Genomic DNA, 22288 nt, shown 5'->3' on the forward strand with positions numbered 1-22288 from the left:
TTTGCCATACATTGACATGAATCCACCACGGGTGTACATGCATTCCCAAACATGAACCCCCCTCCCTTGATAAAACTTTTTTAAGACAGATATACTTAAGTGAGCTTTACTATAGCTCCTATACTAATTAAAACAAGTTGACAAAATACTTGAAAAATACTTTTTTTTGCTTGTGTGTCCCCTAAAGGAATTTGAGAAAGCAAAGTCCCTTTTACTTAATACTATTTCACCCTGTTTTTTTTTTGGTTGTTGTTGTTGAAGTTTAAATGCAGAGGGTACAGTCTTCAGTTTATTGTAAAACTCGTCATTTTGATGTATTTAAACAGAATCCAAATATCATAGTAACTTGATAACCGTAGTCATTTAAAAGATCATGGTCAGAAATTTTACATTTTTCTTCTATTTTTATCATCTTGTCATTTTTCTATAACAAAATATATCTTTAAACTTAAATTTATATTAAGACCTACTTCCGGAATGATAGAAGGACCTCTGGATATCTGCCTCTCCTTAAGAACAATGTGAACACCGGAAAAAATGATCAAAATCAACTTTTCAGAATTCTAGAAATTAACAAAAGACTTGCTTTAATCCTCGGAGTTTTTATTCAAGGGAAATGCCTGAGTCATAGTAGGAACAATGAATTTTGTTTTCTCTTAACTTGCTCTATTCCCGTTTCCTCTCCTTGGCTCCATGGTAGCTTCATTTTTAAAAAAATATATGTGTGTGTGTGTGTGTGTGTGTGTGTGTGTGTGTGTTTGAAGTGTGGTTGATTTACAGTGTTGTGTTAGTTTCTGGTGTACAGCAAAGTGATTTAGTTTTATGCATACATATATATATGTATACTTTTCAGATTCTTTTCCTTTGGTTGTTATAAGATATTGAATATAATTTCCTGTGCAGTAGGGTCTTATTTATCTATTTTATATATAGTAGTATACATTGTGAAAGTAGTGTCTGACTCTTTGCGACCCCATAGACTATACAGTCCATGGGGTTCTCCAGGCCAGAATACTGGAGTGGGTAGCTGTTCGCTTCTCCAGGGGATCTTCCCAACCCAGGGATTGAACCCAGGTCTCCTACATTGCTGGTAGGTTCTTTACCAGATCAACCCCGAGGGAAGCCCTGTAATATTCATAGTAGCTTTGAAACAAGCAGCCTAGTAGTCATTGGAGGGGGAAAAACAGATTTGAAGCTTCCCCCAAAACTCTAGTCCCAGAGAACTACTACCTTTCGACATGTCTGGAAGCTGCCTGGTAAAATCTCATTCACAGGGCTGGTCTTTATTTGACCTGGCTCAGAGATTACCCAGTGTTAGAAGCCCTCTTACGATGTCTGCTGAACACACTCAGCAGCAGTTGTTTGTCATTGTAATTATGATACTAGCCAGCAGCCAGAGCAAACAAGAAATGGGTCAAAACACCTAGGAAGAATGTCTTGAAAGTGGGAGGTCCATAAGGGGTTTTGAGAAGCTCTGACACATTCCTGGTGCCCTAGAGCAGGGGTCCCCAGCCTCCAGGATCTAATGCCTGATGATCTGAGGTGAAGTTGATGCAGTAATAATAGAAATAATGTGCACAATAAATGTATTGTACTTGAACCATCCCGAAACCATCCCCCCAACCCCTGGTCTATAGAAAATTTGTCTTCCGTGAAACCCATCCCTGGTGCCAAAGAAGTTGGGGACGCTGCTCTAGAAGACCATGCATGTGGGCAGGGCTCAGAGCATGCCCAGGGAAGACTTGAAGAGCCCCTCATTGTTGCTTCTGGCTGATCTGGAGACTCCAAAAAAGCTGAAAGTAAAGGCCAGTAAGGTTGTAAATTGTTGAAGCATTGAAGGCTTACCCAAGACACACACAGCCCCTTGGCAAAGGGTGGGACACTTACTGTTCAGGGCGTTTAAGGAAATCTCCATCTCTTATTAGCTGACCACTAAACTAACTGAGCAGAAACTTCGGTGGCTACATGTGATGGAAAAATAGAGACCTTAGAGAATTAGTCACTAAACAAACAAACAGCAGTAACAACAGCAGCAGCATACTGGAAGGAGGGAAAATCTGATTTTCAGAGTTGCCACTCTGATTTTCAGAGTTGACACTGTTAGTAAAAGTGTCTAGTTTTCAACAAAAAAGTATAAGATACTCAAAGACACAGGAAAGCGTGGCTAACAAATTTATTCATCATTTGCAGCCCCTATATGAAGCTCTGGACTGGGCACACAACAGGTATTCAGAAGTGTTATTGAGTTGACTTGTAATTAGCCGATTTTCAGAGACCCGGTGTGTTTTTCTTTTGTAATAAGTGTTTAACCCTGAGACAAACCCTGGTATGTTTATTTTGTCCCCTAGAACAGGGTCTTTATTAAATAATAACTATTAATAGAAGCCATACATTTGCCCAAATGAGTGTTTATTAGTATTCTGGAAAATTTGAAAGCTGTTTCTTTAATTAATTAAGTATAATAAATCTGCTAAGAAAACTGCCTCATTCAGAGACCAGATTAGTTTGAAATATTTCCTGTGTAAAGTTTGCCTGTATAATTTTACAGCATTTTGAGAATATAACTATTCTGTTTTGCAAATGTCCAGATCTCTAGAGACCTGTAATCAAGTGCTCATGTTATCCAGTATTTGACTTCTTTATAGTAGATTCCAAAACTTTAGTGTGTCAGACCTAGTAAACCAGTGTTACATCTACATATCTGGACATGCTTATTAAAAAAAAAATCTGGAAAACAAATCTGGCCTCTAATCCATAATATTTGCAGATGATAAATAAACCTTTACTGTGTTCATGATCAGTCTTGAGGATGGCAGAAATTCAGGGTTATGTACTATATTGACATTCCCTGATTCATCCCAGGAGCAGAGGAGGAAAGTGGAACTGCTGAAGACATCACATCAGTGCACAGAGTGTTATCAGTATATCCTGGTTTCAGATACTTACTTGTGTATATTTTTCATCATCCTTTTCTGCTCCAGTGTCTGTAAAAAAAGATGAAGCAAACCTACTGGACCTGCAGGCCTCAAAACCCCATGTCACTGCAAGGAGAAGATGCTCACTGAATTTGCATTGATGCCAGGGAGGAAGGCAAGGGAAGATTAATATCTTGGAGAATGTGGTCAGAATTCCAAAAGCTGTTGACAGATCCCTGCCGAGGCTAATGCTAGGCTGGCAATATTCAAAGAGTGACACGAGCAGGAGCAAGCTGTAAAACTGATAGTTGTTTACTGGCAATTGTAATTGCCAAAAAGTCTGGGGTTTACCGTGGATCTTGAGGCTAAAATTTAACTGTTGAAGAACTTGGTTAGCAAAAGCCAGGGTCTTTTGTTGTTGTTCACTGTGGAAGTAATGTTGCATCTAGAGTAGGTGTGTATGCGTGTAAACATGCATGTGTATGAGATTACACTGTTAGGGTGATATCTGGTTATTCATAGACACACTCATGTACACCTATGTATGACTGTGTGCCTTATTTCAGTTGGCATGTTATAAACTTGTTTTTTTCTTATATTCTTACATGTGAATACATGTATGTATAATTAGTATACCAATGGACATGACTTTTATTATTAAAACAAGTTGTCATTATAATTGCTAATGCCATTAATAAAGGCTCGATGGCTATAGTAATCTGCTATTCTTGCTGTTAGGTTTTACACTGGCGTTTTTTCCACTTGCGGATCTTGTAGGGGCTCAGATGGTAAAGAATCTGCCTGCAATGCAGGAGACCTGGGTTCGATCCCTGGGTGGGGAATATCCCTTGGAGAAGGGAATGGCTACCCTCTCCATAGGGTCGCAAGGAGCCAAACACAACTGAGCAACTAACACGTTCATCCTTAGAAGGTGAAGTTGGTTGGACTCTTGTAGCTGTCAGTGGTGATGTAACCTCGCAGCAGGTTCAGATTGTGTGGCCACATCTGTAATACTTGCCATTTCGCGGTTCACTGCTCTTTTGTCTGCCTCTCCCTTAGTGCTGATCTCTGCAGTGAACATGCGGTTTGTCAGAAATGAATTCCTGGGTTTGCTAGGTGAGGGAGGAGTGGGAAGAAGGGGAAGTAAAGAGGCTGCTGTTGGCAAGAGCTGAGTGGAGACAAGGCTGGGCCCACACGGGGATGACAGAGTCTAGGCTTTGTGGTTTAGAGCCCTGCAGACAGGATCTCCTCTTCCCGGAAGAAGATGAGGTGGGGTGGAGTTTGCAGGCACCAGAGCCCACTTCACCATGTCTCGACTTCACCGGTGAGGCTGGGAGCAGGTGACGGAGGAGGCACCTGCCTGGTCCAGGCGGGACAAGGAGGCTGGAGGGGCTGGATTGGCTGGCAGAGCTCTGAGCAGCAGGAGTCAGCCTGGGATGTGCCTGAGAGACACCAGGCTGGTTGGGAACAGGTGGATGGCTGGGCATGAAGAGCAGAGTGGGAAGCTGAAGGGGCTGAGCCCAGGAGAAGGAGTGAGTGTGGAGCTGGTGAGCACGGCGGCGCCAGGACTCAGTGCTTATGCCGCAGCCAGCCCTTCCTGAAGGGGCTGTGTGTGTCTGTGGGGCTCCTGGGCTCCGTGGGTCAGCACTGGCCTCTTCTCTCAGTTTGTATCCTTTTCTGGCTGACTTTGGAAAATGAGGAGGGAGGAGAGCATCTGCTCCCACCCCAAAGTCCACAGTTTGATATGAATTAGGCAAAGCTGGTTTGAACTTTACGGGAAAATGTGGGGAATGGATTTTTGTTTTGATCATTTATAGCCTTCTCCTTCTACAAATAAACTGGCTTTCAAAAATACATGTAATACTATAATAAATAATAAATAAGTGAGAATATTAGTAATAGGGATGACACTGTTAGGAAAAATAATGGATATCTTGGGGCATTGCAAGAGGTAGGTCACAAATGTGGCTTTCAGATTTCTAGTACATGGAGGGAAGAGGCAAACAGAAGCAGAGGTCTGCACTCCAGGGTCCATCAGATAAGAAAACAAAGCAAAACAAAACCAGCGACTTACAAAATGTTATAAAATACTGAGCAATGTCCATGACAGTATCCTTTCATAAATAAAACAGATTTATTAGGCCTGCTCACATCATTAAGGGGCTTCCCAGGTGGCACTAGTGGTAGAGAATTCACCTGCCAATGCATGTAATACCTTCATACTGTACGAGACATGGGTTTGAATCCCTGGGTCAGGAAGATCCCTTGGAGGAGGGCATGGCAACCCACTGCAGTATTCTTGCCTGGAAAATCCCATGGACAGAGGAGCCTGGCGGGCTACAGTCCATGGGGTCACAAAGAGTCGGACACGACTGAGCAACTGAGCATGCGTGCATATGCACCATTAAAAGCAGCCTGTCCAGGGAATAAAACAGTGTGGTCCAGGTAACCAGCCCTGTGACACCTGGCTTTACTAAGAGATAGCTTTTACCTGGTGCAAGGCTGACACACTCAGATGCCTCCAGGGTCCTGGTGTATGAATAAGTACTTGAACAGGGCGCGATGCATCTAAAAGGCATTTACACTTCATAACAAGAATCCCTGTACTGGTTTAATAAGACACTGCAGGCTAGACCACCCCACTGGAGCTCAGATCTAGAAGACTGTGAACATCATCTTTGACATCTTTCCTAAAAATTGTTTCTCTCAGTAGAATGTTTGGACGGTATTAAACAGCAGTGAGTTGTGGGCATATTTTCTGATGGGTGTCTTGTCTGCAGACGACCCCTGTTGCCAGTTGATCACACAGCTGAATGTTTTACCCATTGGACAGACTAGGGGGAGGTGAAGCCATTTGTCTTTTCAGCTGAGGCCTTCGGGAATCCATAGGCAAGGGGAGGGCGCAACTCCACTGTGGCCTTTGGTCTTCAGGCACCATTCTGGATGCACCAAGAGAGAAGTGAGCCAACATTTTTGGGACACTGTACTTATAACTTAGGTGGTAAGGATAACATGAAGTCTTTTCTGGAGTCTCAACAGTGGGATGGTTTAGTAGCTGGGCAGTCTCTCTGTTGTTATATATGTGCACACATTCAGACACATGTGCATATACACATATACTTAACCTGGAGTTCTGTCTGCATCCTGTGATATTGTGGATCTAAATCTCCAGGCAGGAGAAAAGGCAGTCTGCTAATTTATTTCTTAGTATCACATGATCCCATTGTATGCAGATTGAATTATGCAAATTTCAACTAATGATACATAAGTGATAATAAAAGTTTCACGTTATGTGCAAAGTTTTGGCAGGCACATTCCCCCAAATTATGCATCAGGCTATCTCATGTTTTCAAAGCCAGCAGGTCAACTGAATTGTAAAAATGCTTTGTTACCCAATGTCACATCCTTTTCTTTTTAAGAGAAATACCTTCTAACTCTTGGCAATATTATGTGAACTCTTGTTGCTTACAGATATTCTTCATGGATTTAAGTGACATTTGTGTTATTATTTTCAAATTAGCTTATAACTCTAACCTTTATTACAGCATTCAGAGTAACCGAGTTGTGCTTATAATACTCATGCTGGAAAACATCCTGAAAATCTGTAACTTTGGAACAGAAATAGGATAAAACACTGTGCTATGCCATGCTATCAATTTATGAGGTACAACTGAGAAATATTAGAGATAATTCTGATATTAAAAAGCAGCAGTAAACCAAAAACACAGCACAGCGGCTGAGCTGCGGATTTATGCGTTCCGAGGATGCATTCCCCATACTCCGCCCGCAGACTGTGAGATAATCAGTCTTGAATTATGTAAGTTCTTTAGGAACACATCTCATGAATCAAAGGCAGCCATGCTTTTTGTGAATCCCAGTTACCCAGGCGTGGAAAAGATCTTTTTAGGTTGAAAACTACATATAGCAAGGTACTTGGCTGACACTGAATAGAAGATCTTTAACGGGCTAGGAGAACAGAATTTTCCTTCTGCTTCTTTAAAACTTGTCAGTACATATTTAGTGACTTATTTCATGCATGCCACCCTGCTTTGTTTGTGGGGGGAAAGCACTTATTTTTTGCACTTACCTACAGATGGAGAAAGGAGGTTGGTCACTTCCTGGTTGTAGCTTTGCTCTAAATAAGGTCCTTTTGTTTCTACATCAAGTAATATAAAGTGATAGGGCTTTTAATAATAATTGCGTGTATTTAAATTGTGCTCATTATGGGCCGGGCACCATTTAAACTGCCTTAATAACTCCTTTGATATTCACAGGAACCCTTTGAGGTAGGTGCTCACTCTTGTCGCTGCCATTTTACAGATGAGAAGAAAGAAGCCCAGGGAGGTTGAAGTGACTAGTCAGAGGTCTTAAAACTGCTAAGTTTAGAGTTGCAAGTCAATCCAGGCTGGTTGGCTGGCTCCAGAGTCCATATCCTCAATCACCGTGCTCCAGCCCCTCAGGAAGCTTGGAGATAGATGAGCATCCTCAGGTCAGAACAGTCGTCCCCCCAGGGGAACTTGCTCTTCAGACAAGAGGGTGTGCTCCCACTAAGAGGAATTAAACTGTATGGAACAGACCTGTATCATAAAACAGTTGTTCAGAAACCTTAAAGTTTGCATTTGGTACCTGGATGCTGAAGGAGGGTAGCATAGATTGTGGTAAGTTTGAGGAAGTGAGTGTGAGGGCCAGGCGGTGCCCGAGAGGGGCTCCTGGCTGAGTCTCGAAGACTCAGACAGGGGGCTGAGCTCCCTGGGGGCCACCTTCCCCCACCTTCCCTCCTCCAGCACTCCATCACTGCAGACTTCTAAATCTGACTGGACCCTGAATTGCCTTCCCCAAGACATTTATTAGACATGTGACACAGTTTTCACCATAGTGGATTTGCAAGGATGAGTGTGACCGAATCCCTACCTTAGGCTTTGTCTGAAAAGCCTCACATGACTTCAGAAACCTCTCTACCCCGCCAAACTCCCCACCTGCCTGTGCTTGAAATTATTTTAAGAGCTGTGAGAACAGTTAATTTCACAGTTAAGAAGCTGAAAACAGCAGTGTCTGGTTTGGGGGTTCCTGTGAGTGTGAACGAGTTTATCATCAAGAACTTTGGGTTGGTTGGAAAGGCAGTGTAAATGGCCGCTGTCAGATCCTTCCCTTTCATTAGGTGCCGGGGGTGGAGTTGGGGAGGGGGACACCAAGGCCTGAGGTGGGAGGAAGGATACAGGGTGAGATGGAGAGGGACAGATGTTGCCCAAGTGATGTCAGCCTCCGTATCTTATTGTCCAGACTGGAAATGACTTGAGATTTTTGCCCAGAATGGGGTGAAAGTAGAAGTGAAAGTAGCTCAGTCGTGTCCAACTCTAGCCAGAATACTGGAGTGGGTAGCCTTTCCCTTCTCCAGGGGATCTTCCAACCCAGGGATCGAACCTAGGTCTCCTGCATTGGTTGCAGGCTGATTCTTTACCAGCTGAGCCACAAGGGAAGCCCAAGAATAATGGAGTGGGTAGCCTATCCCGTCTCTAGGGGATCTACCTGATCCAGGAATCGAACTGGGGTCTCCTGCATTGCAAGTGGATTCTTTACCAACTGAGCTATCAGGGAGCAGAATGAGGTGAGCCCTGATTATTTTCACTTGGACAGGGAGAAATTGAGTGTGAGATATTTGATGGTGAAGCCGTAAAAACATGTACTGGAGAGTTCCTATACGTTTTTTAAAACTATACTGTCTTCGTATGAAGGAACCTTTTCTCATTTTGCTTGTTAGGCAACACAGCTCAGACAAAAGTCCCGAGGGTTGTGCATAACAGAGGCCCTCACTGAAGTGAGGGTTCCCTTCTCCTCATTTCCCCTCATTTATACCTTTGTGGGACTACTGTTCTTAATAGCTAAGAATTTTCTAAATTTAGAAGTAGCTTTTAGGAAACAATCAAATACGTTCTATAATGTGGCAAATTTTGTTATAGGTGTGATATTTGAATGCCACTAGCGCTGTTTTTTACAGTTAAAAGAACGTTTGCTATATGTTTCAGTAAATTGCAAAACTTAGGAAACTGAAAAAAAGGCATGGCATTATGCATTTATTGACTTACTTTCTAAATGTCTCGGAGCAGCTTGCATTTAATGGGGGAGCACTACATTTAGAAGAGTTTTTATGGAACTTTACTGTCACGAAGCGCTTCCACCCGCATTTGAGGTGAGCGCGCGCAAGCATCTGTAGCCTTACTTTACAGATGAGGAAACTACTCCAAGTCAAACAGCTAGTCAGTGGTGGAATGGGTACCCACACCCCTTTCATTCTTCCCAGCTGCCTTTCCAAACAAATCCTGAAGGAAATCGTGTCTTTGAGCAGAAAGGCAAGCCCTCCATGGCTTCACTAGAAGCCTGTGTAAGAAAAAGAAAAGGGGGGAAGAAAAAGAAGGCTGTGTAGATACAAAAGGTTTGTCAGAGGCCCTTTCCCAAGGTTCCCCTATTCCTCACCCTGTTCCTCAGAGCCTCGCCCTAAGGCTGGAGGTATGTAACGGGGCAGGGTGTCTGTTGCATATGTTTGGTGTTAAACAAGCCCTGGCTTTATATCTTCGCATGCAGGCATGCATGTTAATGCTATATTTAGCGCTTCCCAGATGGCGCTAGTGGTAATGAACCTGCCTGCCTGCCAATGCAGGATACCTGGGTTCGATCCCTGGGTCGGGAAGATCTCTTTGAGAAGGAAATGGCAACCCCATTCCAGTATTCTTGCCCGGAGAATCCCATGGACAGAGGAGCCTAGTGGGCTACAGTCCGTAGGGTTGCAGAGAGTTGGATATGACTGAAGCATCTTAGCATGCATACACTTGGCTTTATATATGTTTTTGAGGTCTAACCATAAGGCCCATCAAAGTGGCTGCCATGTGAACCAGCCGAGCTGGCAGGTTGGAGTGGAGACACTTTGTTGTGGAGTCCCACCTGGAGAAATAGGTGGGAATGGCTGTGATGAAGACAGACGATGTTAGAGGGACAGGGATGTGGAGCTGTGTTCCCTCCTCTGTGCATGTGGTCCAGGCACGAACGTCTTTAGAGCTCTTACCATGGCTTGCCAATCTTTCCAAGTCCAAAGACATGATATGTAGGAAGTGCTCAGGATTGGCTGAATGATATGCATTTGGAACTTAAAAAAGATGTAAGAATAATTTTTCCCCTTTTGGTCTACCTTTCTTTAATGTGAAAAATACTTTTAAAAGAAACATCAAGTCAATCTCAACATTTAAAATGTAAAGTTTTAGATATTGTGAATGCAGAGGTACTCCTGGGTCATTCTTAAATTTGATTTCCTTAGTCCTGGGTTAATATCACTTAGGTTTTTGCTGGTACATTTCAGAGTTGCTCCCTTCAAAGCTGTTCCTCTGCAGGATTGACGATAAAAGCCACTGAACTTTGTTTAATTGACTAATTAACATTTTGAAATACTGTGTTTTAAAATGTCACCTGGAGCCTAGGTGACTACAGTTAATTTACCCAGTGCACACACCATGCTTCTTTTCAGTGTGCTTCCCTACCCTAGTCTTTATGCTAGGATCACAGCCTTCTCTCTTCCTTCCGCTCTGCTTATCATGTGTGGGTTTCATGTGCCAGTGTCTTTTTAGTGAGCCTTTATGCAGCACTGGATGTGTGCAAGACCTGAGCCCAGTGGTGCCAGGAAATCAGATAAGTGTAATAGGCATCCTCACCTAAGTCATCACCTGATGAGACCACAGTGTGGACTCAGATAAGGTTCAGATCAGAGCCTTCCTGAGAGTGGGGGATTAGGATGCAAGGGAAGAGGGGAGTCCTGGTGTCTAGAGGTGGGCCTTGAAGAATGGGAGGAAGCAGAGGTGGTTTACTGCATGCCAGGCTCTGCTCTAAGCACCACCTGTGTATCCATATATTTCATCCTTTTAAGAACCGTATAAGGTCCATTCAGTTGACACCTGCATTTTATACAGAGGAAGCTGACGCAAAGAGAAGTAGTAGCCTGTCCGCGAGCACACAGCTCATCGGTGGTACTGCTAGAGTTCTCACCCAGGCAGTCCAGCTGCAGAGTTCATGCTGCAAATTGCTACACTGGGCACATGGGGTTTGAACAAGTGAAGATGAAGTGTTGTGACTCCCAGGAGGTAGATGGGGATGCCATGGTAATCACGGAGGTGGATAAGTCAGTTTGGGCCATTTTGCTGAGTTCCTGGAATCCCACACTGAAGGGGATGATTGTACCATAGAGGGCCATGGCTTTTTGGGCCCCATCATTGGCATTACTTTGTTTGGTGGCATGTTGTACTTGTCATCGGTGGGCAGTGGGGATGCTGGGAAGGTTTAGGGAAACTGCATAGCTTCCAAATGTTCATAAATCTTATTTACTTCTTAAGAAATGGGGTCTATTCTGTGTTACCAAGTTTTACCTCCCTTCTGGGAACCTGCTTGGCCTTTTGTACACCCTGTGGGTAGAGATACCTTGTGTTCCTGCTTGCTGTCCTCATGGCTTAACGAGAATTGTTTTGTTTTGTTTTTTTCTTCATGAACTGGCATGAAGACCAACAGTCAGTTTAATCAAACATCCCACCATTTGGTATCAGACCATTCTAGAGTGCTAGGGATGAGGCAAGTCTGTTTTCTTTTCTCCATGGTATTCAGGATTACACAACCCTATGAGAAAGGGTTTGAGAGCCCTTTTGGAGCTACCATCTGAACTTGTTGGTTCAATTGTTAGTGTTATTTAGTTGCTAAGTTGTGTCCAACTCTTTGCCACTTTATGAACTGTAGCCCACCAGGCTCCCCTGTCCATGGGATTCTCCAGGCAAGAATACTGCAGTGGGTTTCCATGTCCTCCTCCAGGGGATCTTCGTGACCCAGGGGTGGAACCCACATCTCCTACTTGGCGGGCAGATTCTTTACAGTTGAGCCACCAGGGAAGCCCTCTTTTTGGTTCCCTAGCTGCATCATATTTTATAGTTCAGCGGAGTGATTCATTTTTAAAAAAACCCTGAAACTGTCTGTCATTACACTCATGTCTCAGGAAGACCTCATACTACACTGTTGCAAGTAATGATGTGCAGCTAATTGCACTGTGAAGGATTTGGGCTTTTTGAAGCTTAATGGTTTCTTCAGCTGATAACAAATATCACAGAATAAATTCCCTTGGTACAACATCCCACCAAAAGAAAGCGGTGAACGTTTTCTAACCCCGTCTGGTGTTATTCCAGCAGTGGGAATCCCCACACCAGAAACGTGCTTTGGCGTGAATGGGCTCAGGCGGGATGGTGAGTGAGCTTTGATCTCACTCTTGGCGTCGGCTGGAATCGCACAGCGCGCCAGCTGACTCTCTCTCTCTGTGCTTCTCCCCAGAAGCCCCTTGTGCAACGCCCCTGATCTGCAGCTTCGGGAGGCCGGTGGACCTGGAGAAAGATGACTACCAGAAGGTGGTGTGCAACAACGAGCACTGCCCGCACAGCACCTGGATGCACCTGCAGTGCTTCTACGAGTGGGAGAGCAGCATCCTGGTCCAGTTCAACTGCATCGGCCGGGCCCGGAGCTGGAACGAGAAGCAGTGCCGCCAGAACATGTGGACCAAGAAGGGCTACGACCTGGCCTTCCGCTTCTGCTCCTGCCGCTGCGGCCAGGGCCACCTGAAGAAGGACACGGACTGGTACCAGGTGAAGCGGATGCAGGATGAGAAGAAGAAGAAGTCGGGGTCGGAGAAGAACACTGGGAGGCCCCCCGGCGAGGCGGTGGAGGAGGCCAAGAAGTGCCGGCCGCCCTCCAAGCCCCAGAAAGGCCTGAGCCACGACCTGCCCCGCCGGCACTCCATGGACCGGCAGAACTCGCAGGAGAAGGGCGGTGCCGGGGCCGGCACGGCAGTCTACGGGGCGCGCTCGCCCTGCGGCTCCCCGGGCCAGTCCCCGCCCACCGGCTACTCCATCCTCTCCCCCGCCCACTTCAGCGGCCCCCGCTCCTCCAGGTACCTCGGGGAGTTCCTTAAGAACGCCATCCACCTGGAGCCTCACAAAAAGGCCCTGGCCGGGGGCCACGTGTTCCGAAACGCCCACTTTGACTACAGTCCGGCGGGGTTGTCGGTTCATAGAGGGGGCCACTTCGATGCGCCGGTGCAGTTCCTCCGGCGCCTGGACCTGTCCGAGCTCCTGACTCACATCCCCCGGCACAAGCTGAACACTTTCCACGTGCGGATGGAGGACGATGCCCAGATGGGCCAGGGCGAGGACCTGCGCAAGTTCATCCTGGCAGCCCTGAGCGCCAGCCACAGGAACGTGGTGAACTGCGCCCTGTGCCACCGGGCGCTCCCGGTGTTCGAGCAGTTCCCGCTGGTGGACGGCACTCTGTTCTTAAGCCCCTCGAGACACGATGAGATCGAATACGATGTTCCCTGTCACCTTCAAGGTATAGGTGTTCACTCACCTTGCCGGTTTTCTGTGTGTGAGAAGTGAAAAGCCAACGAGAAGGGATGGCTGTGTTCGGGCTTCATTTTAACTGCTGGTGTGTCTTTGTTCTAGTCAGGAGCTAGCTAACATTTGAATATTTCAGCTCTGCCCAGTGAGGTGGTGGAGGTGGTATCCTTCACTCTGATGTCGCACTATACCAAGTATACAGTGGTCCTGGTGGGTAATTTTATGTTTTCGTCTTGCTCTCATTTGAAGAGAGGATTCGGATGTGTAGTGTTTAGTAACTGGGAAGAAAGTTAGAGAAGCAATTGCATAAAAATGTTTTACTTGCTATAAAATAGTTGCCTGTGAAATCTATGTTAATATACTCAGCAAGCTATAGTATATTCTCTTTGATCCTTGTAAACATAATACAGTAAAGGAAAAGGAGGGTCAGAGACAGTGAGTTTTTAGATTAGTTGAATTATTCTTAAAACTTGTGAAAGGCGAGACTTTCTTGATTGCAGCAAAAGGAAAAGTCAGATATTATTCTGGTGGTGAGAGGTGGCTTCCCTGGTAGCTCAGCTGGTAAAGAACCTGCCTGCAATGCAGGAGACCCCGATTTGATTCCTAGGGTTGGGAAGATCCCCTGGAGGAGGGACAGGCTACCCACTCCAGTACTCTTGGGCTTCCTTGCTGGCTCAGAACGTAAAGAATCTGCCTGCAATGCGGAAGACCTGGGTTTGATCCCTGGGTTGGGACAATCACCTGAAGGAGGCCATGGCAACCCACTCCAGTATTCTTGCCTGGAGAATCCCTGTGGACAGAGGAGCCTGGCAGGTTGCAGTACATAAGGTCACGAAAAGTCGGAGACGACTGAGTGACTAAGCACACACATGCGAGAGTAAGAGGTGGGGAGCTTATTAGTGCTGTGGATAACATACAGAGACTGGAGCATTGCAGCCGAGAAATGAATGACAGGGCTGGTCAGTTGACAGAGAACTCTGTCAATTCATGTAAAACTATTGAATTTACATAAATACGGGATATATGACATATAAGCTATTTATAACTTTAAAACTGTGCTGAGAAAGCCTATAGTAAGAAGGATATATCCCCACTTAACTTCTTCCTACCATTCCCTGCTGTCTCACTTCTCAGAGACGCTCTCAAATCTTAACTAACTTCAGATTTTTACGATCGTAATTTTAAAACTGAGAACTTTATTCTCCAATTTTAGGTATTACTTATTGATTTACCTTTAAAAATTAAAAAAAAAATTTTTTGGCTGTGTTGGGTCTTCGTTGCTGCGCAGGCTTTTCTCTAGTTACTGTGAATGGGGGCTAGTCTGTAGTTGCCGTGGGCGGGCTTCTTGTGGTGGCTTCTCTTAATGTGGAGCCTGGGCTCCAGGGCTCGAGGACTTCAGTAGTTATGACATTTGGGCTCAGTAGTTTCAGCTCCCAACTCTAGAGCACAGGCTCAAAAGTTGGGCTCACGGGCTTAGTTGCTTTGTAGTATGTGGGGTCTTCCTGGACCAGGGATCAAACCTGTGTCTCCTGTATTGGCAGGTGGATTCTTTACCTCTACCCACCAGAGAAGTAAAGTATTGATTTACTTTTAAGGTGGATGATGATTTATGCTTTCTTGTAGCTTCCCCTTTCTCTCAGGATAATGCATCAGAATTCTTAGTTGAATACATCACAATTCTTAGTTGAATCCTTAATGATTTTGCTATTATGAGTATGTAATCCTGAGCCAGCAAGTATAGATATATTTCCTGTATAGAGAGTCATGTATTCCAGGACACCTTCTGTTTTGATCAGAGTTAATAATTGCTTAACCTTTATTGAAGCTTTGGTTGGTAGTTCTAACTCTGTGGCAACTCTACAAACCACCTTTCAAAAACATTTCCACATACCTGTCAAACATTTTATGAATTTTTTTCTGGAAATTTTTTGTGTGGACACTTTCACCTTCCTGCTCCTGTCCATCCTGGTGCACTTAAGTGCTACCTAGCTGTACTGCTTAGATGTCCTAGGAAATTCCTTCATCTCTTTCCTATTTTTTATCTTCTGCTTCCTTGATCTCATACTTTCTTTTTTATTCTTGGTTAATTTCCTGTTTGTTGAGAAGCATCCTTTAGGAGCTTTCTGAGAAAGGAGGCTTGGGAATAGATGTTTTGAGATGTTGAAAGTCTGATAATATCTTGATTCTGTCTTCACACTTGATTGGTAGTTGGCTGGGTATAGTCTTCCAAGTTATAATTATTTTCCCTTTGGAATTTTGAAGGCTTTTCTTCACTGACTCCTGTCTTCCCTAGTTGCCACTGAGAAATCTAATATTATTCTTACTCCTGTTCCTTTATCCCCCCTTCCTATTCTCCAAAGGTTTTTAGATTTTCTCTTTCTAGTATTCTGAAGTTTCATGATGATGTGAGTCTCTTTTTCCATTCATTGGGCAAGATGCTTTCTTAGCTTTAAGATTTTGTAAACTTAGAGTCTTCAGTTTGGGGAAATTTTCTTTTGATTTATTTCTTTGATGATTTACTCCCATTTTCGTTTTCTTCCTTTTTTTTGTTTTAACTCTAAAACAGTTAATCAGATGTTGGAGCTCTTAGACTGATCCTTTTTTTTTTTGAGGTGGAGGAGATGCTTCATTATCTATGTTTTTGGTCCTTCTGTTCATCTCTTTATCATTTGTTTCTCTGGAAGCTTTCTGTGATTTTATATTCCAATATTTTTACTGAGTTTAAGGTTTTCTGTTCTGTGTTGTATTTGTAATTTCCTAAAGTTCTTTTTAATAGCATCCTGTTCTTATTTCATGGATGCTATTTCTATTTTGTTTTTCTCAGCAGGGAAAGTGAGCTGAATTTGGTCTTACTCGTTTTCTGGAATTTCACCTACTCCTCTGTGTCTTTTAGCCTTTGCTATTGGGCAGACCACTCTGAAACATAGTGGTGTGAAACAGTGATGATTCATAATTTCTCATAGTTCTATGAGTTGGTTGGTTAGGATGGCATCTCACACATCTCACAGTTGGCAGACTGGTTGGCCTTGGGAGCCTTGGCTAGAATGTCTTACCTCCGTTTATACATCCTTTCGTGTGCCAGTAGACTAGCCGGGGCTTTTTCACATGCTGTTTTCAGGATGGCAGTAAAGATGGCGAGAATGGAGCTGCATGGCCCTTCTCTCTTGAGACTTAAGCTTAGGACTGAGTAACTCACTTCAGTCACATTCTGTTCTTCAAAATAACTTGTCAGGCTATCCCAAATTCAGGGGATCATTCAATAGACTCTGCTTCTTGATGAAAGTTGTATAGAATGTGTGGTTATTTAGTAATAAATTACTCTTTCTCTGTGAGCACTTCATCTCAACCTCCCCTGTGCTTTTTGTCCAGTTTCAGAGCTGCATCATTTACTATTTCTCCATTTTATTTCTGACCTCATATTTTGGTTCACAGTTACAAGTATGTCATTGTTTCATGGAAGATGGAATTTGTATTTTGTTACATGATCTTTCTACTGTGTGGGGATAGTTATAGAGGAAAGAAGATGGAAACATCTTCATCATTTCATGACTGGAAGTATTCTTTATGAAAATGAATGAGGGTACAAGGGTACAGGATACAAGAGAGGAGAGTTGTCCTTTTTCTATTCATGATGGACAAATTCCTTTCATTTAATCAGTTCACCAACCAACCAGACTTATGCATTGCATACTCGTACTGGGTATTATCAATTCTTGCTACTCATCAATCTATAATCTTAGGATGTAAGATGTATTTATAAAAATGTAACTAACTTTACCAGACCTAAGGCCCTAGTATCACCTACAGAACTGGTATCACCTGGCTATTATGTACATAAAGCAGCATCTTATCATTTCCAAGGAGGAAAAGGGCACTTTGACCTGGATAGTCAAAGGAGGCAGTGTGAAGACAGATATCAGGAGGTGTGGTGGACTTTGATAAACTCAGGGTCTAACTACTACGTCAGGTGTTTGTTGATAAGCAGTAATGTGAGCAAAGGAATGGTGGTTCATAAAAAGATCAGGAGACGGAGAACTGAGAGAACCATTGGGCTGGAGCAGAGGTTCTTGAGTGGAAAATGAGTAAAGTACGTGGAGAACAGATTACAGATGTCCTTTCAAGCCATAACAAAGAGCTTTGCCATGTTGATGAACTGAAGAATTTAGCAATTTTTTTCTTTTTTTAAGCCAATGGTTTCTTGGGAGAAAAATTGTTTGCAAGGGGTGGAAGCTATGCAGGTGTAACTTAAATCTCCATTCTAGATGCAAGGAGAAAAGGGACCAGCTGAGTGGTGACAGTGGAGATTGAAAGGTGGGAATAGCTGTGAGAGATTATGTTAAAGGGAAGATTACAGCTTTGGAGACAGCTTGACTGTGGAGGATAAAGCTGTGTCCTTGTTGGCCCACTCTTAGTCTAGACAAAGTAAATGGTATTATCATGAACAGGAGTGGAGAAAGTTGGGGAAGGGACCAGGCCTTAGACGAAAGAAGATGAAGCATTTGTGTGTATTGGGTTTGAAGAGATGCTGGGACTTTTGTGTGGAGATGTCTCTCACAAGTGCTATGAGAAATAAACATCTGAGATGAACACTGAAGCTTATTTTTAATGTTAGTGGCTAAAAGAGTGGAAGAGTTCTTGAATGGGGAGAAAAGAGAAGGAAGAGCAGGAGTATATGACCGAGCCCAGGACTAATCCTGTGTGTGTACACACCTGAAGTACATGTACATCCACAGATAATGAATGCATTAGGTGTGTACTACGAAGGTATCGAGCAGTTTGATTGTTGATAATAAAAATCTGAGGATCTGGGTGTTTTATCAGTACCCAGCAAGTCAGTGCCACAAGTGGGGCCTTGGCATGTGTCTGTGTTTTTATTGCCACATCTAAGAGAAGTCTGGGCAATCTTTTTTATAACAAGCCAGTGTCAATCATTTCTTCCATTCCAGAGTTTCAACCGTGTATTCCTTAAAGCATTTTCAGTTCCAGTAGAAAGGCCCATTCCAGGCCATAAGACTGCAGGCTGCAGTTGGTGATACACTCCTGAAATATTGTATTATTTCCAGTGGTGGACTGTGTGGATTGTCACGCCCTTGCCCTGGGGCCCTGTCCCCCTCACTGTCTTCCCCGGCTTCCAGCTCCTCTTCCCTGACTTTTCCAGATGAAGATGCTTTTGCTTGGTTGTGATCATTTATTAAGGTTTAATACTTTATTAATTTACTGAGAGAGATGGAATTAAGAATTTCTTTTGGTGCTTCTTTACCACTTAGAACCACAGAAATATACTATTTGTTTGAATTCACAATTCTAGAATAGATTTAGAAATTTTCAATTCTCAGTACTTAGGACAACGTGTAAACAGTAATTGAAACAAATCCAGAGACTCAGTCCAGGCCAGAAATTCCCATGATGTAGAGTGGAGGTTAAGAGTCAGACAGAAATTTAAGTCTGGACTTTGCTACTTACTATCTTTTTGAACGTGAGCAAGCTACTTCAGCTCTAGTAAGTTTTACTTCCTCCTATCTGAAGTGGGAATAACAATAATGCCTACATTATAGGGTTGTCGTGAGGGTTAAGTAAAGTGAGTCACATAGCCTCCAAGCACAGTGCCAGGTCCTGGGTAAGCACTCAGGGAGGTTCACTGTCAGCTTCATCACAGTGGTTATTGCTACCAACATGTGACTTCTCTGTCTGTCCCTGCCCCAACCAGCCACCTGGGTGTCTTTGAGTGTTAGAGAACTGCAGTGAGTAAGTCTAGGAGGGAGATTGGAAATGAAGCCTTTTCCAGTGGCAGCTGGATACTGAACTGACATCCTGAAATGCCCCAGGCCACTCTGAGTGGGGATGGCATGTGAGATCATTTTATTTTCAGAACACTGCAGAGCAGAGGTGGGCAGTATTGCAAGAAACTGTTGTCACCCATCCCATTTTTGGCAGAGGCCCCCAAGGTTAAAATGTCTTTGGCTGTTAACATATTCCATCCGTTCATGCAACATGCAATTATGGAGTGCTTTCCATGTTCCAGATACTGTGCTAGACATTGCACCTTCAAGGAAGGCATAGTTCTCACAGAAGTGGAGAGAGTCTTGAAAGTGAATGAAATGAAAGGTTTCCTTATAAGTACTGTATATCCCTTTCCAATGGGTAAGGAGCAGGTTGACCCTTAACCACTGAAAAGATGGCAGTGGGCAGCACAATCTGAATAAGAAGCCGCATAGGAGTATGTGTCCTGCTGATGGTAGTTTTTAGCACAGTGGAACCCTGATCCCCGTAGAGAGCACGTTATTGCTGCTACCTGTTGCCTGATGCTGGACATTCTAACTTCCTGATTGAACCTAAACCCTTCCAAATAAACGAGGGTGATGTCTTTCCTTTATAAGCATTAGATATCGATAAATAGTAGAGGGATGAACTTGTGACTTTCAAGAGCCTAGTAAATAACAAGACATCAAACTCCTTTCGGAAAAAAAACACAAGTAAGATATAATTCTGGTTCCTAAATTGGATGTGGTGATGGCTGAGCAATTTTGGAGGCAAGAATAGTTAACGTAGTAATTTTGGTTGTGGCATAATTCTGGGCTATCAATACGAAGACAGACTCTGGGCTTTTTATGAGGGGACGATGAGAGCCCCTGAGCACAGACCGGCATTGCTGGTTCAGCCTCCATATTCCACAGTAGACCGCTGAGCAGAAAGCCCTGCATGATCCCAGGTTGGTTACGAGCCTCTGTGGCTTGGTCACGTGAGTTTGGGTATACGTATTGTAAACCTGGCGGCACTTCTCAGAAAAGTGAGTTGAAGCCAGTGTTTAATAAACTTGAATTTAAAGTACGTGTTTCATTGACAGTAGTTGGTAATCCATCATTATTCTAAAAGGACAACTTGGGGATATATGATATGTATCATCTATTTTGCTTTTTATGTTTGTTCAGATGAAAAAGTGTTAGCTTATAACTGATAAATAAGCGATTGTTTTAATCCCCTTTGGCGACCAAAGGTGGCTTCTTTGCCAGCTGCTCTCAGCCTAGTGTCTTCTGTGCACAGGGAGGCTCATGCACCTGTACGCGGTGTGTGTGGACTGCCTGGAAGGTGTTCACAAGATCATCTGCATCAAGTGTAAGTCGCGGTGGGACGGCAGCTGGCACCAGCTGGGCACCATGTACACCTACGACATCCTGGCCGCCTCTCCGTGCTGTCAGGTTGGTGCTGACCCCGCAGAGCAAGCAGTGGGGGACCTCAGGCTTCTGTCCCCAAGTAAATATGGAAGAGTCAGCGGCGGCCCTGGGCTGACGCTGGGGGAGGAGGGAGGGCATGGAGAGCGTGCCGCAGGAAGGAGCGGCCAAGGGCCTCCCAGGAGTCCAGCAGTGACGCTTGATTAACTACAGCATGGTGCCGCTGCTCCTGGAATACTTGGCAGTCATCAAACGGGATCTTGCAGGATACTGTATAATTCTGTGGGAAATAGTTTCAGTCTTTTAAGTCAAAAAAAGCACGTCTTAAATGGCAGAATAGCACACTTTGATTTGTAAAAAGTGAACATGAAAAGGACTCTGCTAGCCTGTTACCAGAGCTTGTTTCTGGATGGTGGGATGGGATGCTCAATGGTTCCTTTAGTTTTCTTCTTGCTTACTTAGAGTTTTTAAAGCTTTAAATGTAAGAAAAAGTTGTCATTTAAAAGGAAAGAAGAAAGTCTCACTTCCTCTCGTAGACAGGATTTTCTTTTTGTTTCCTTTGTGTGGGACAGTGCAATTTATACAGGATCTGCCTGCCATGGAATGTGTCTGAGGCTGACTTGAAAGATTTGTAATCCTTAAAGCTCTGCTAAAGGGAGGCATATTCTGATGCTAAGAAAGCATCTGAAATCTAGCTGTCATGAGGAAAAGAGGGAAGTATTAACATGTGAAAATGCATTAAATAAGTCCATAGAAACAGAAGACAAAACAAAATCCTTGGAAATATCTTGATTTGTTTCCAAGTGCTTTGGAAAAGAAAAGGCTTTTTATATAATTCCTTGATATTTACAGGCTGGAGAGATTATTTTCCTTTCCTCTTAAGTGGCTAAGCCTTTAATATAAACACCTGATAAACATTTCAGTAGTTTATTAATAGTTTTATATCTTTAGCATTATGATTTGATTTTTATAAAGAGAACATCCTTACCATTAGCAGTGTATTCGGAAGATAAGCTATGTTGGTTGAATGAAGAGGTTGGCAGGGTTGGTGTTTCAGCCTTTCTGTGTCTGTACTACTGATCTTAGAAGAGAAATGTAGTCGTGAGAGCCCTGAATGGGTCATTCGTAGCCTGTCGTTTGATTCTAGATATAATTGATTCCTTTTATGCTATTCTCATATACAGACCACATTTCCATTTTAAAACTTAGTCTTGGAAATGAGATATCATTGTCTTTTACTAAGAGTTATTCACTGTAGCATTTTATAATACCCATATACCTTGATGCCTGCTCTTGAGATGAGAGAAACAAAAGGAAGAGTTCTCTCCCACACACCAGAGAGTTACCTTTTAAAGAATAGGGAAGTGAAAGAATGTGTGGGCCTATAACTCGTAAGAGTGCTAGCACTGGAAAGGACTCTTTATTTTTCACATGCTGTGGAGGCCTGAACAATTAGAACTTTTTCCCCAGGTCTACCCACACATATCAGCATAACCACAAACCTCTGTCACTCCCAGCCTGGTTGCTCTTTCTGCTTCACCACTGACAGGCCCTGGGATTGCTGTCTTATCTTCAGGGAGAAAAGCAGAGTGGTATCATGCCACACCCAGCCTGTTGTTACTCACCATGTATTTCTTCCTTAAAACAATTTAATCCCAGACACTTTTTTTTTTTTTCCTTGCCCCTTACTGGAGTGGACTTAAAAAAAAAATCAATTTTTTGACTTAAAAAAATTAATTAACTATATTCACTGGGAAAGGTACAAATGTTAGATGCTACAAAGGCATCAAGGAGTGTC

At 43.6% G+C, this 22288-nt stretch overlaps 1 protein-coding gene across 1 annotated transcript in view; it reads left to right on the plus strand.

The window, feature by feature from the left end:
- Positions 1-22288, plus strand: part of HECA (hdc homolog, cell cycle regulator) — a 43196-nt gene that overhangs the window by 16241 nt on the left and 4667 nt on the right. The window contains exons 2-3 of the mRNA XM_027972500.3: positions 12264-13313; positions 20363-20517. Coding sequence (XP_027828301.1) covers positions 12264-13313; positions 20363-20517 — 1205 coding nt within the window. The remainder of the gene's footprint in view (positions 1-12263; positions 13314-20362; positions 20518-22288) is intronic.

The sequence above is a fragment of the Ovis aries genome, chromosome 8 (assembly GCF_016772045.2).
Source record: "Ovis aries strain OAR_USU_Benz2616 breed Rambouillet chromosome 8, ARS-UI_Ramb_v3.0, whole genome shotgun sequence".
NCBI lineage: Eukaryota > Metazoa > Chordata > Mammalia > Artiodactyla > Bovidae > Ovis > Ovis aries.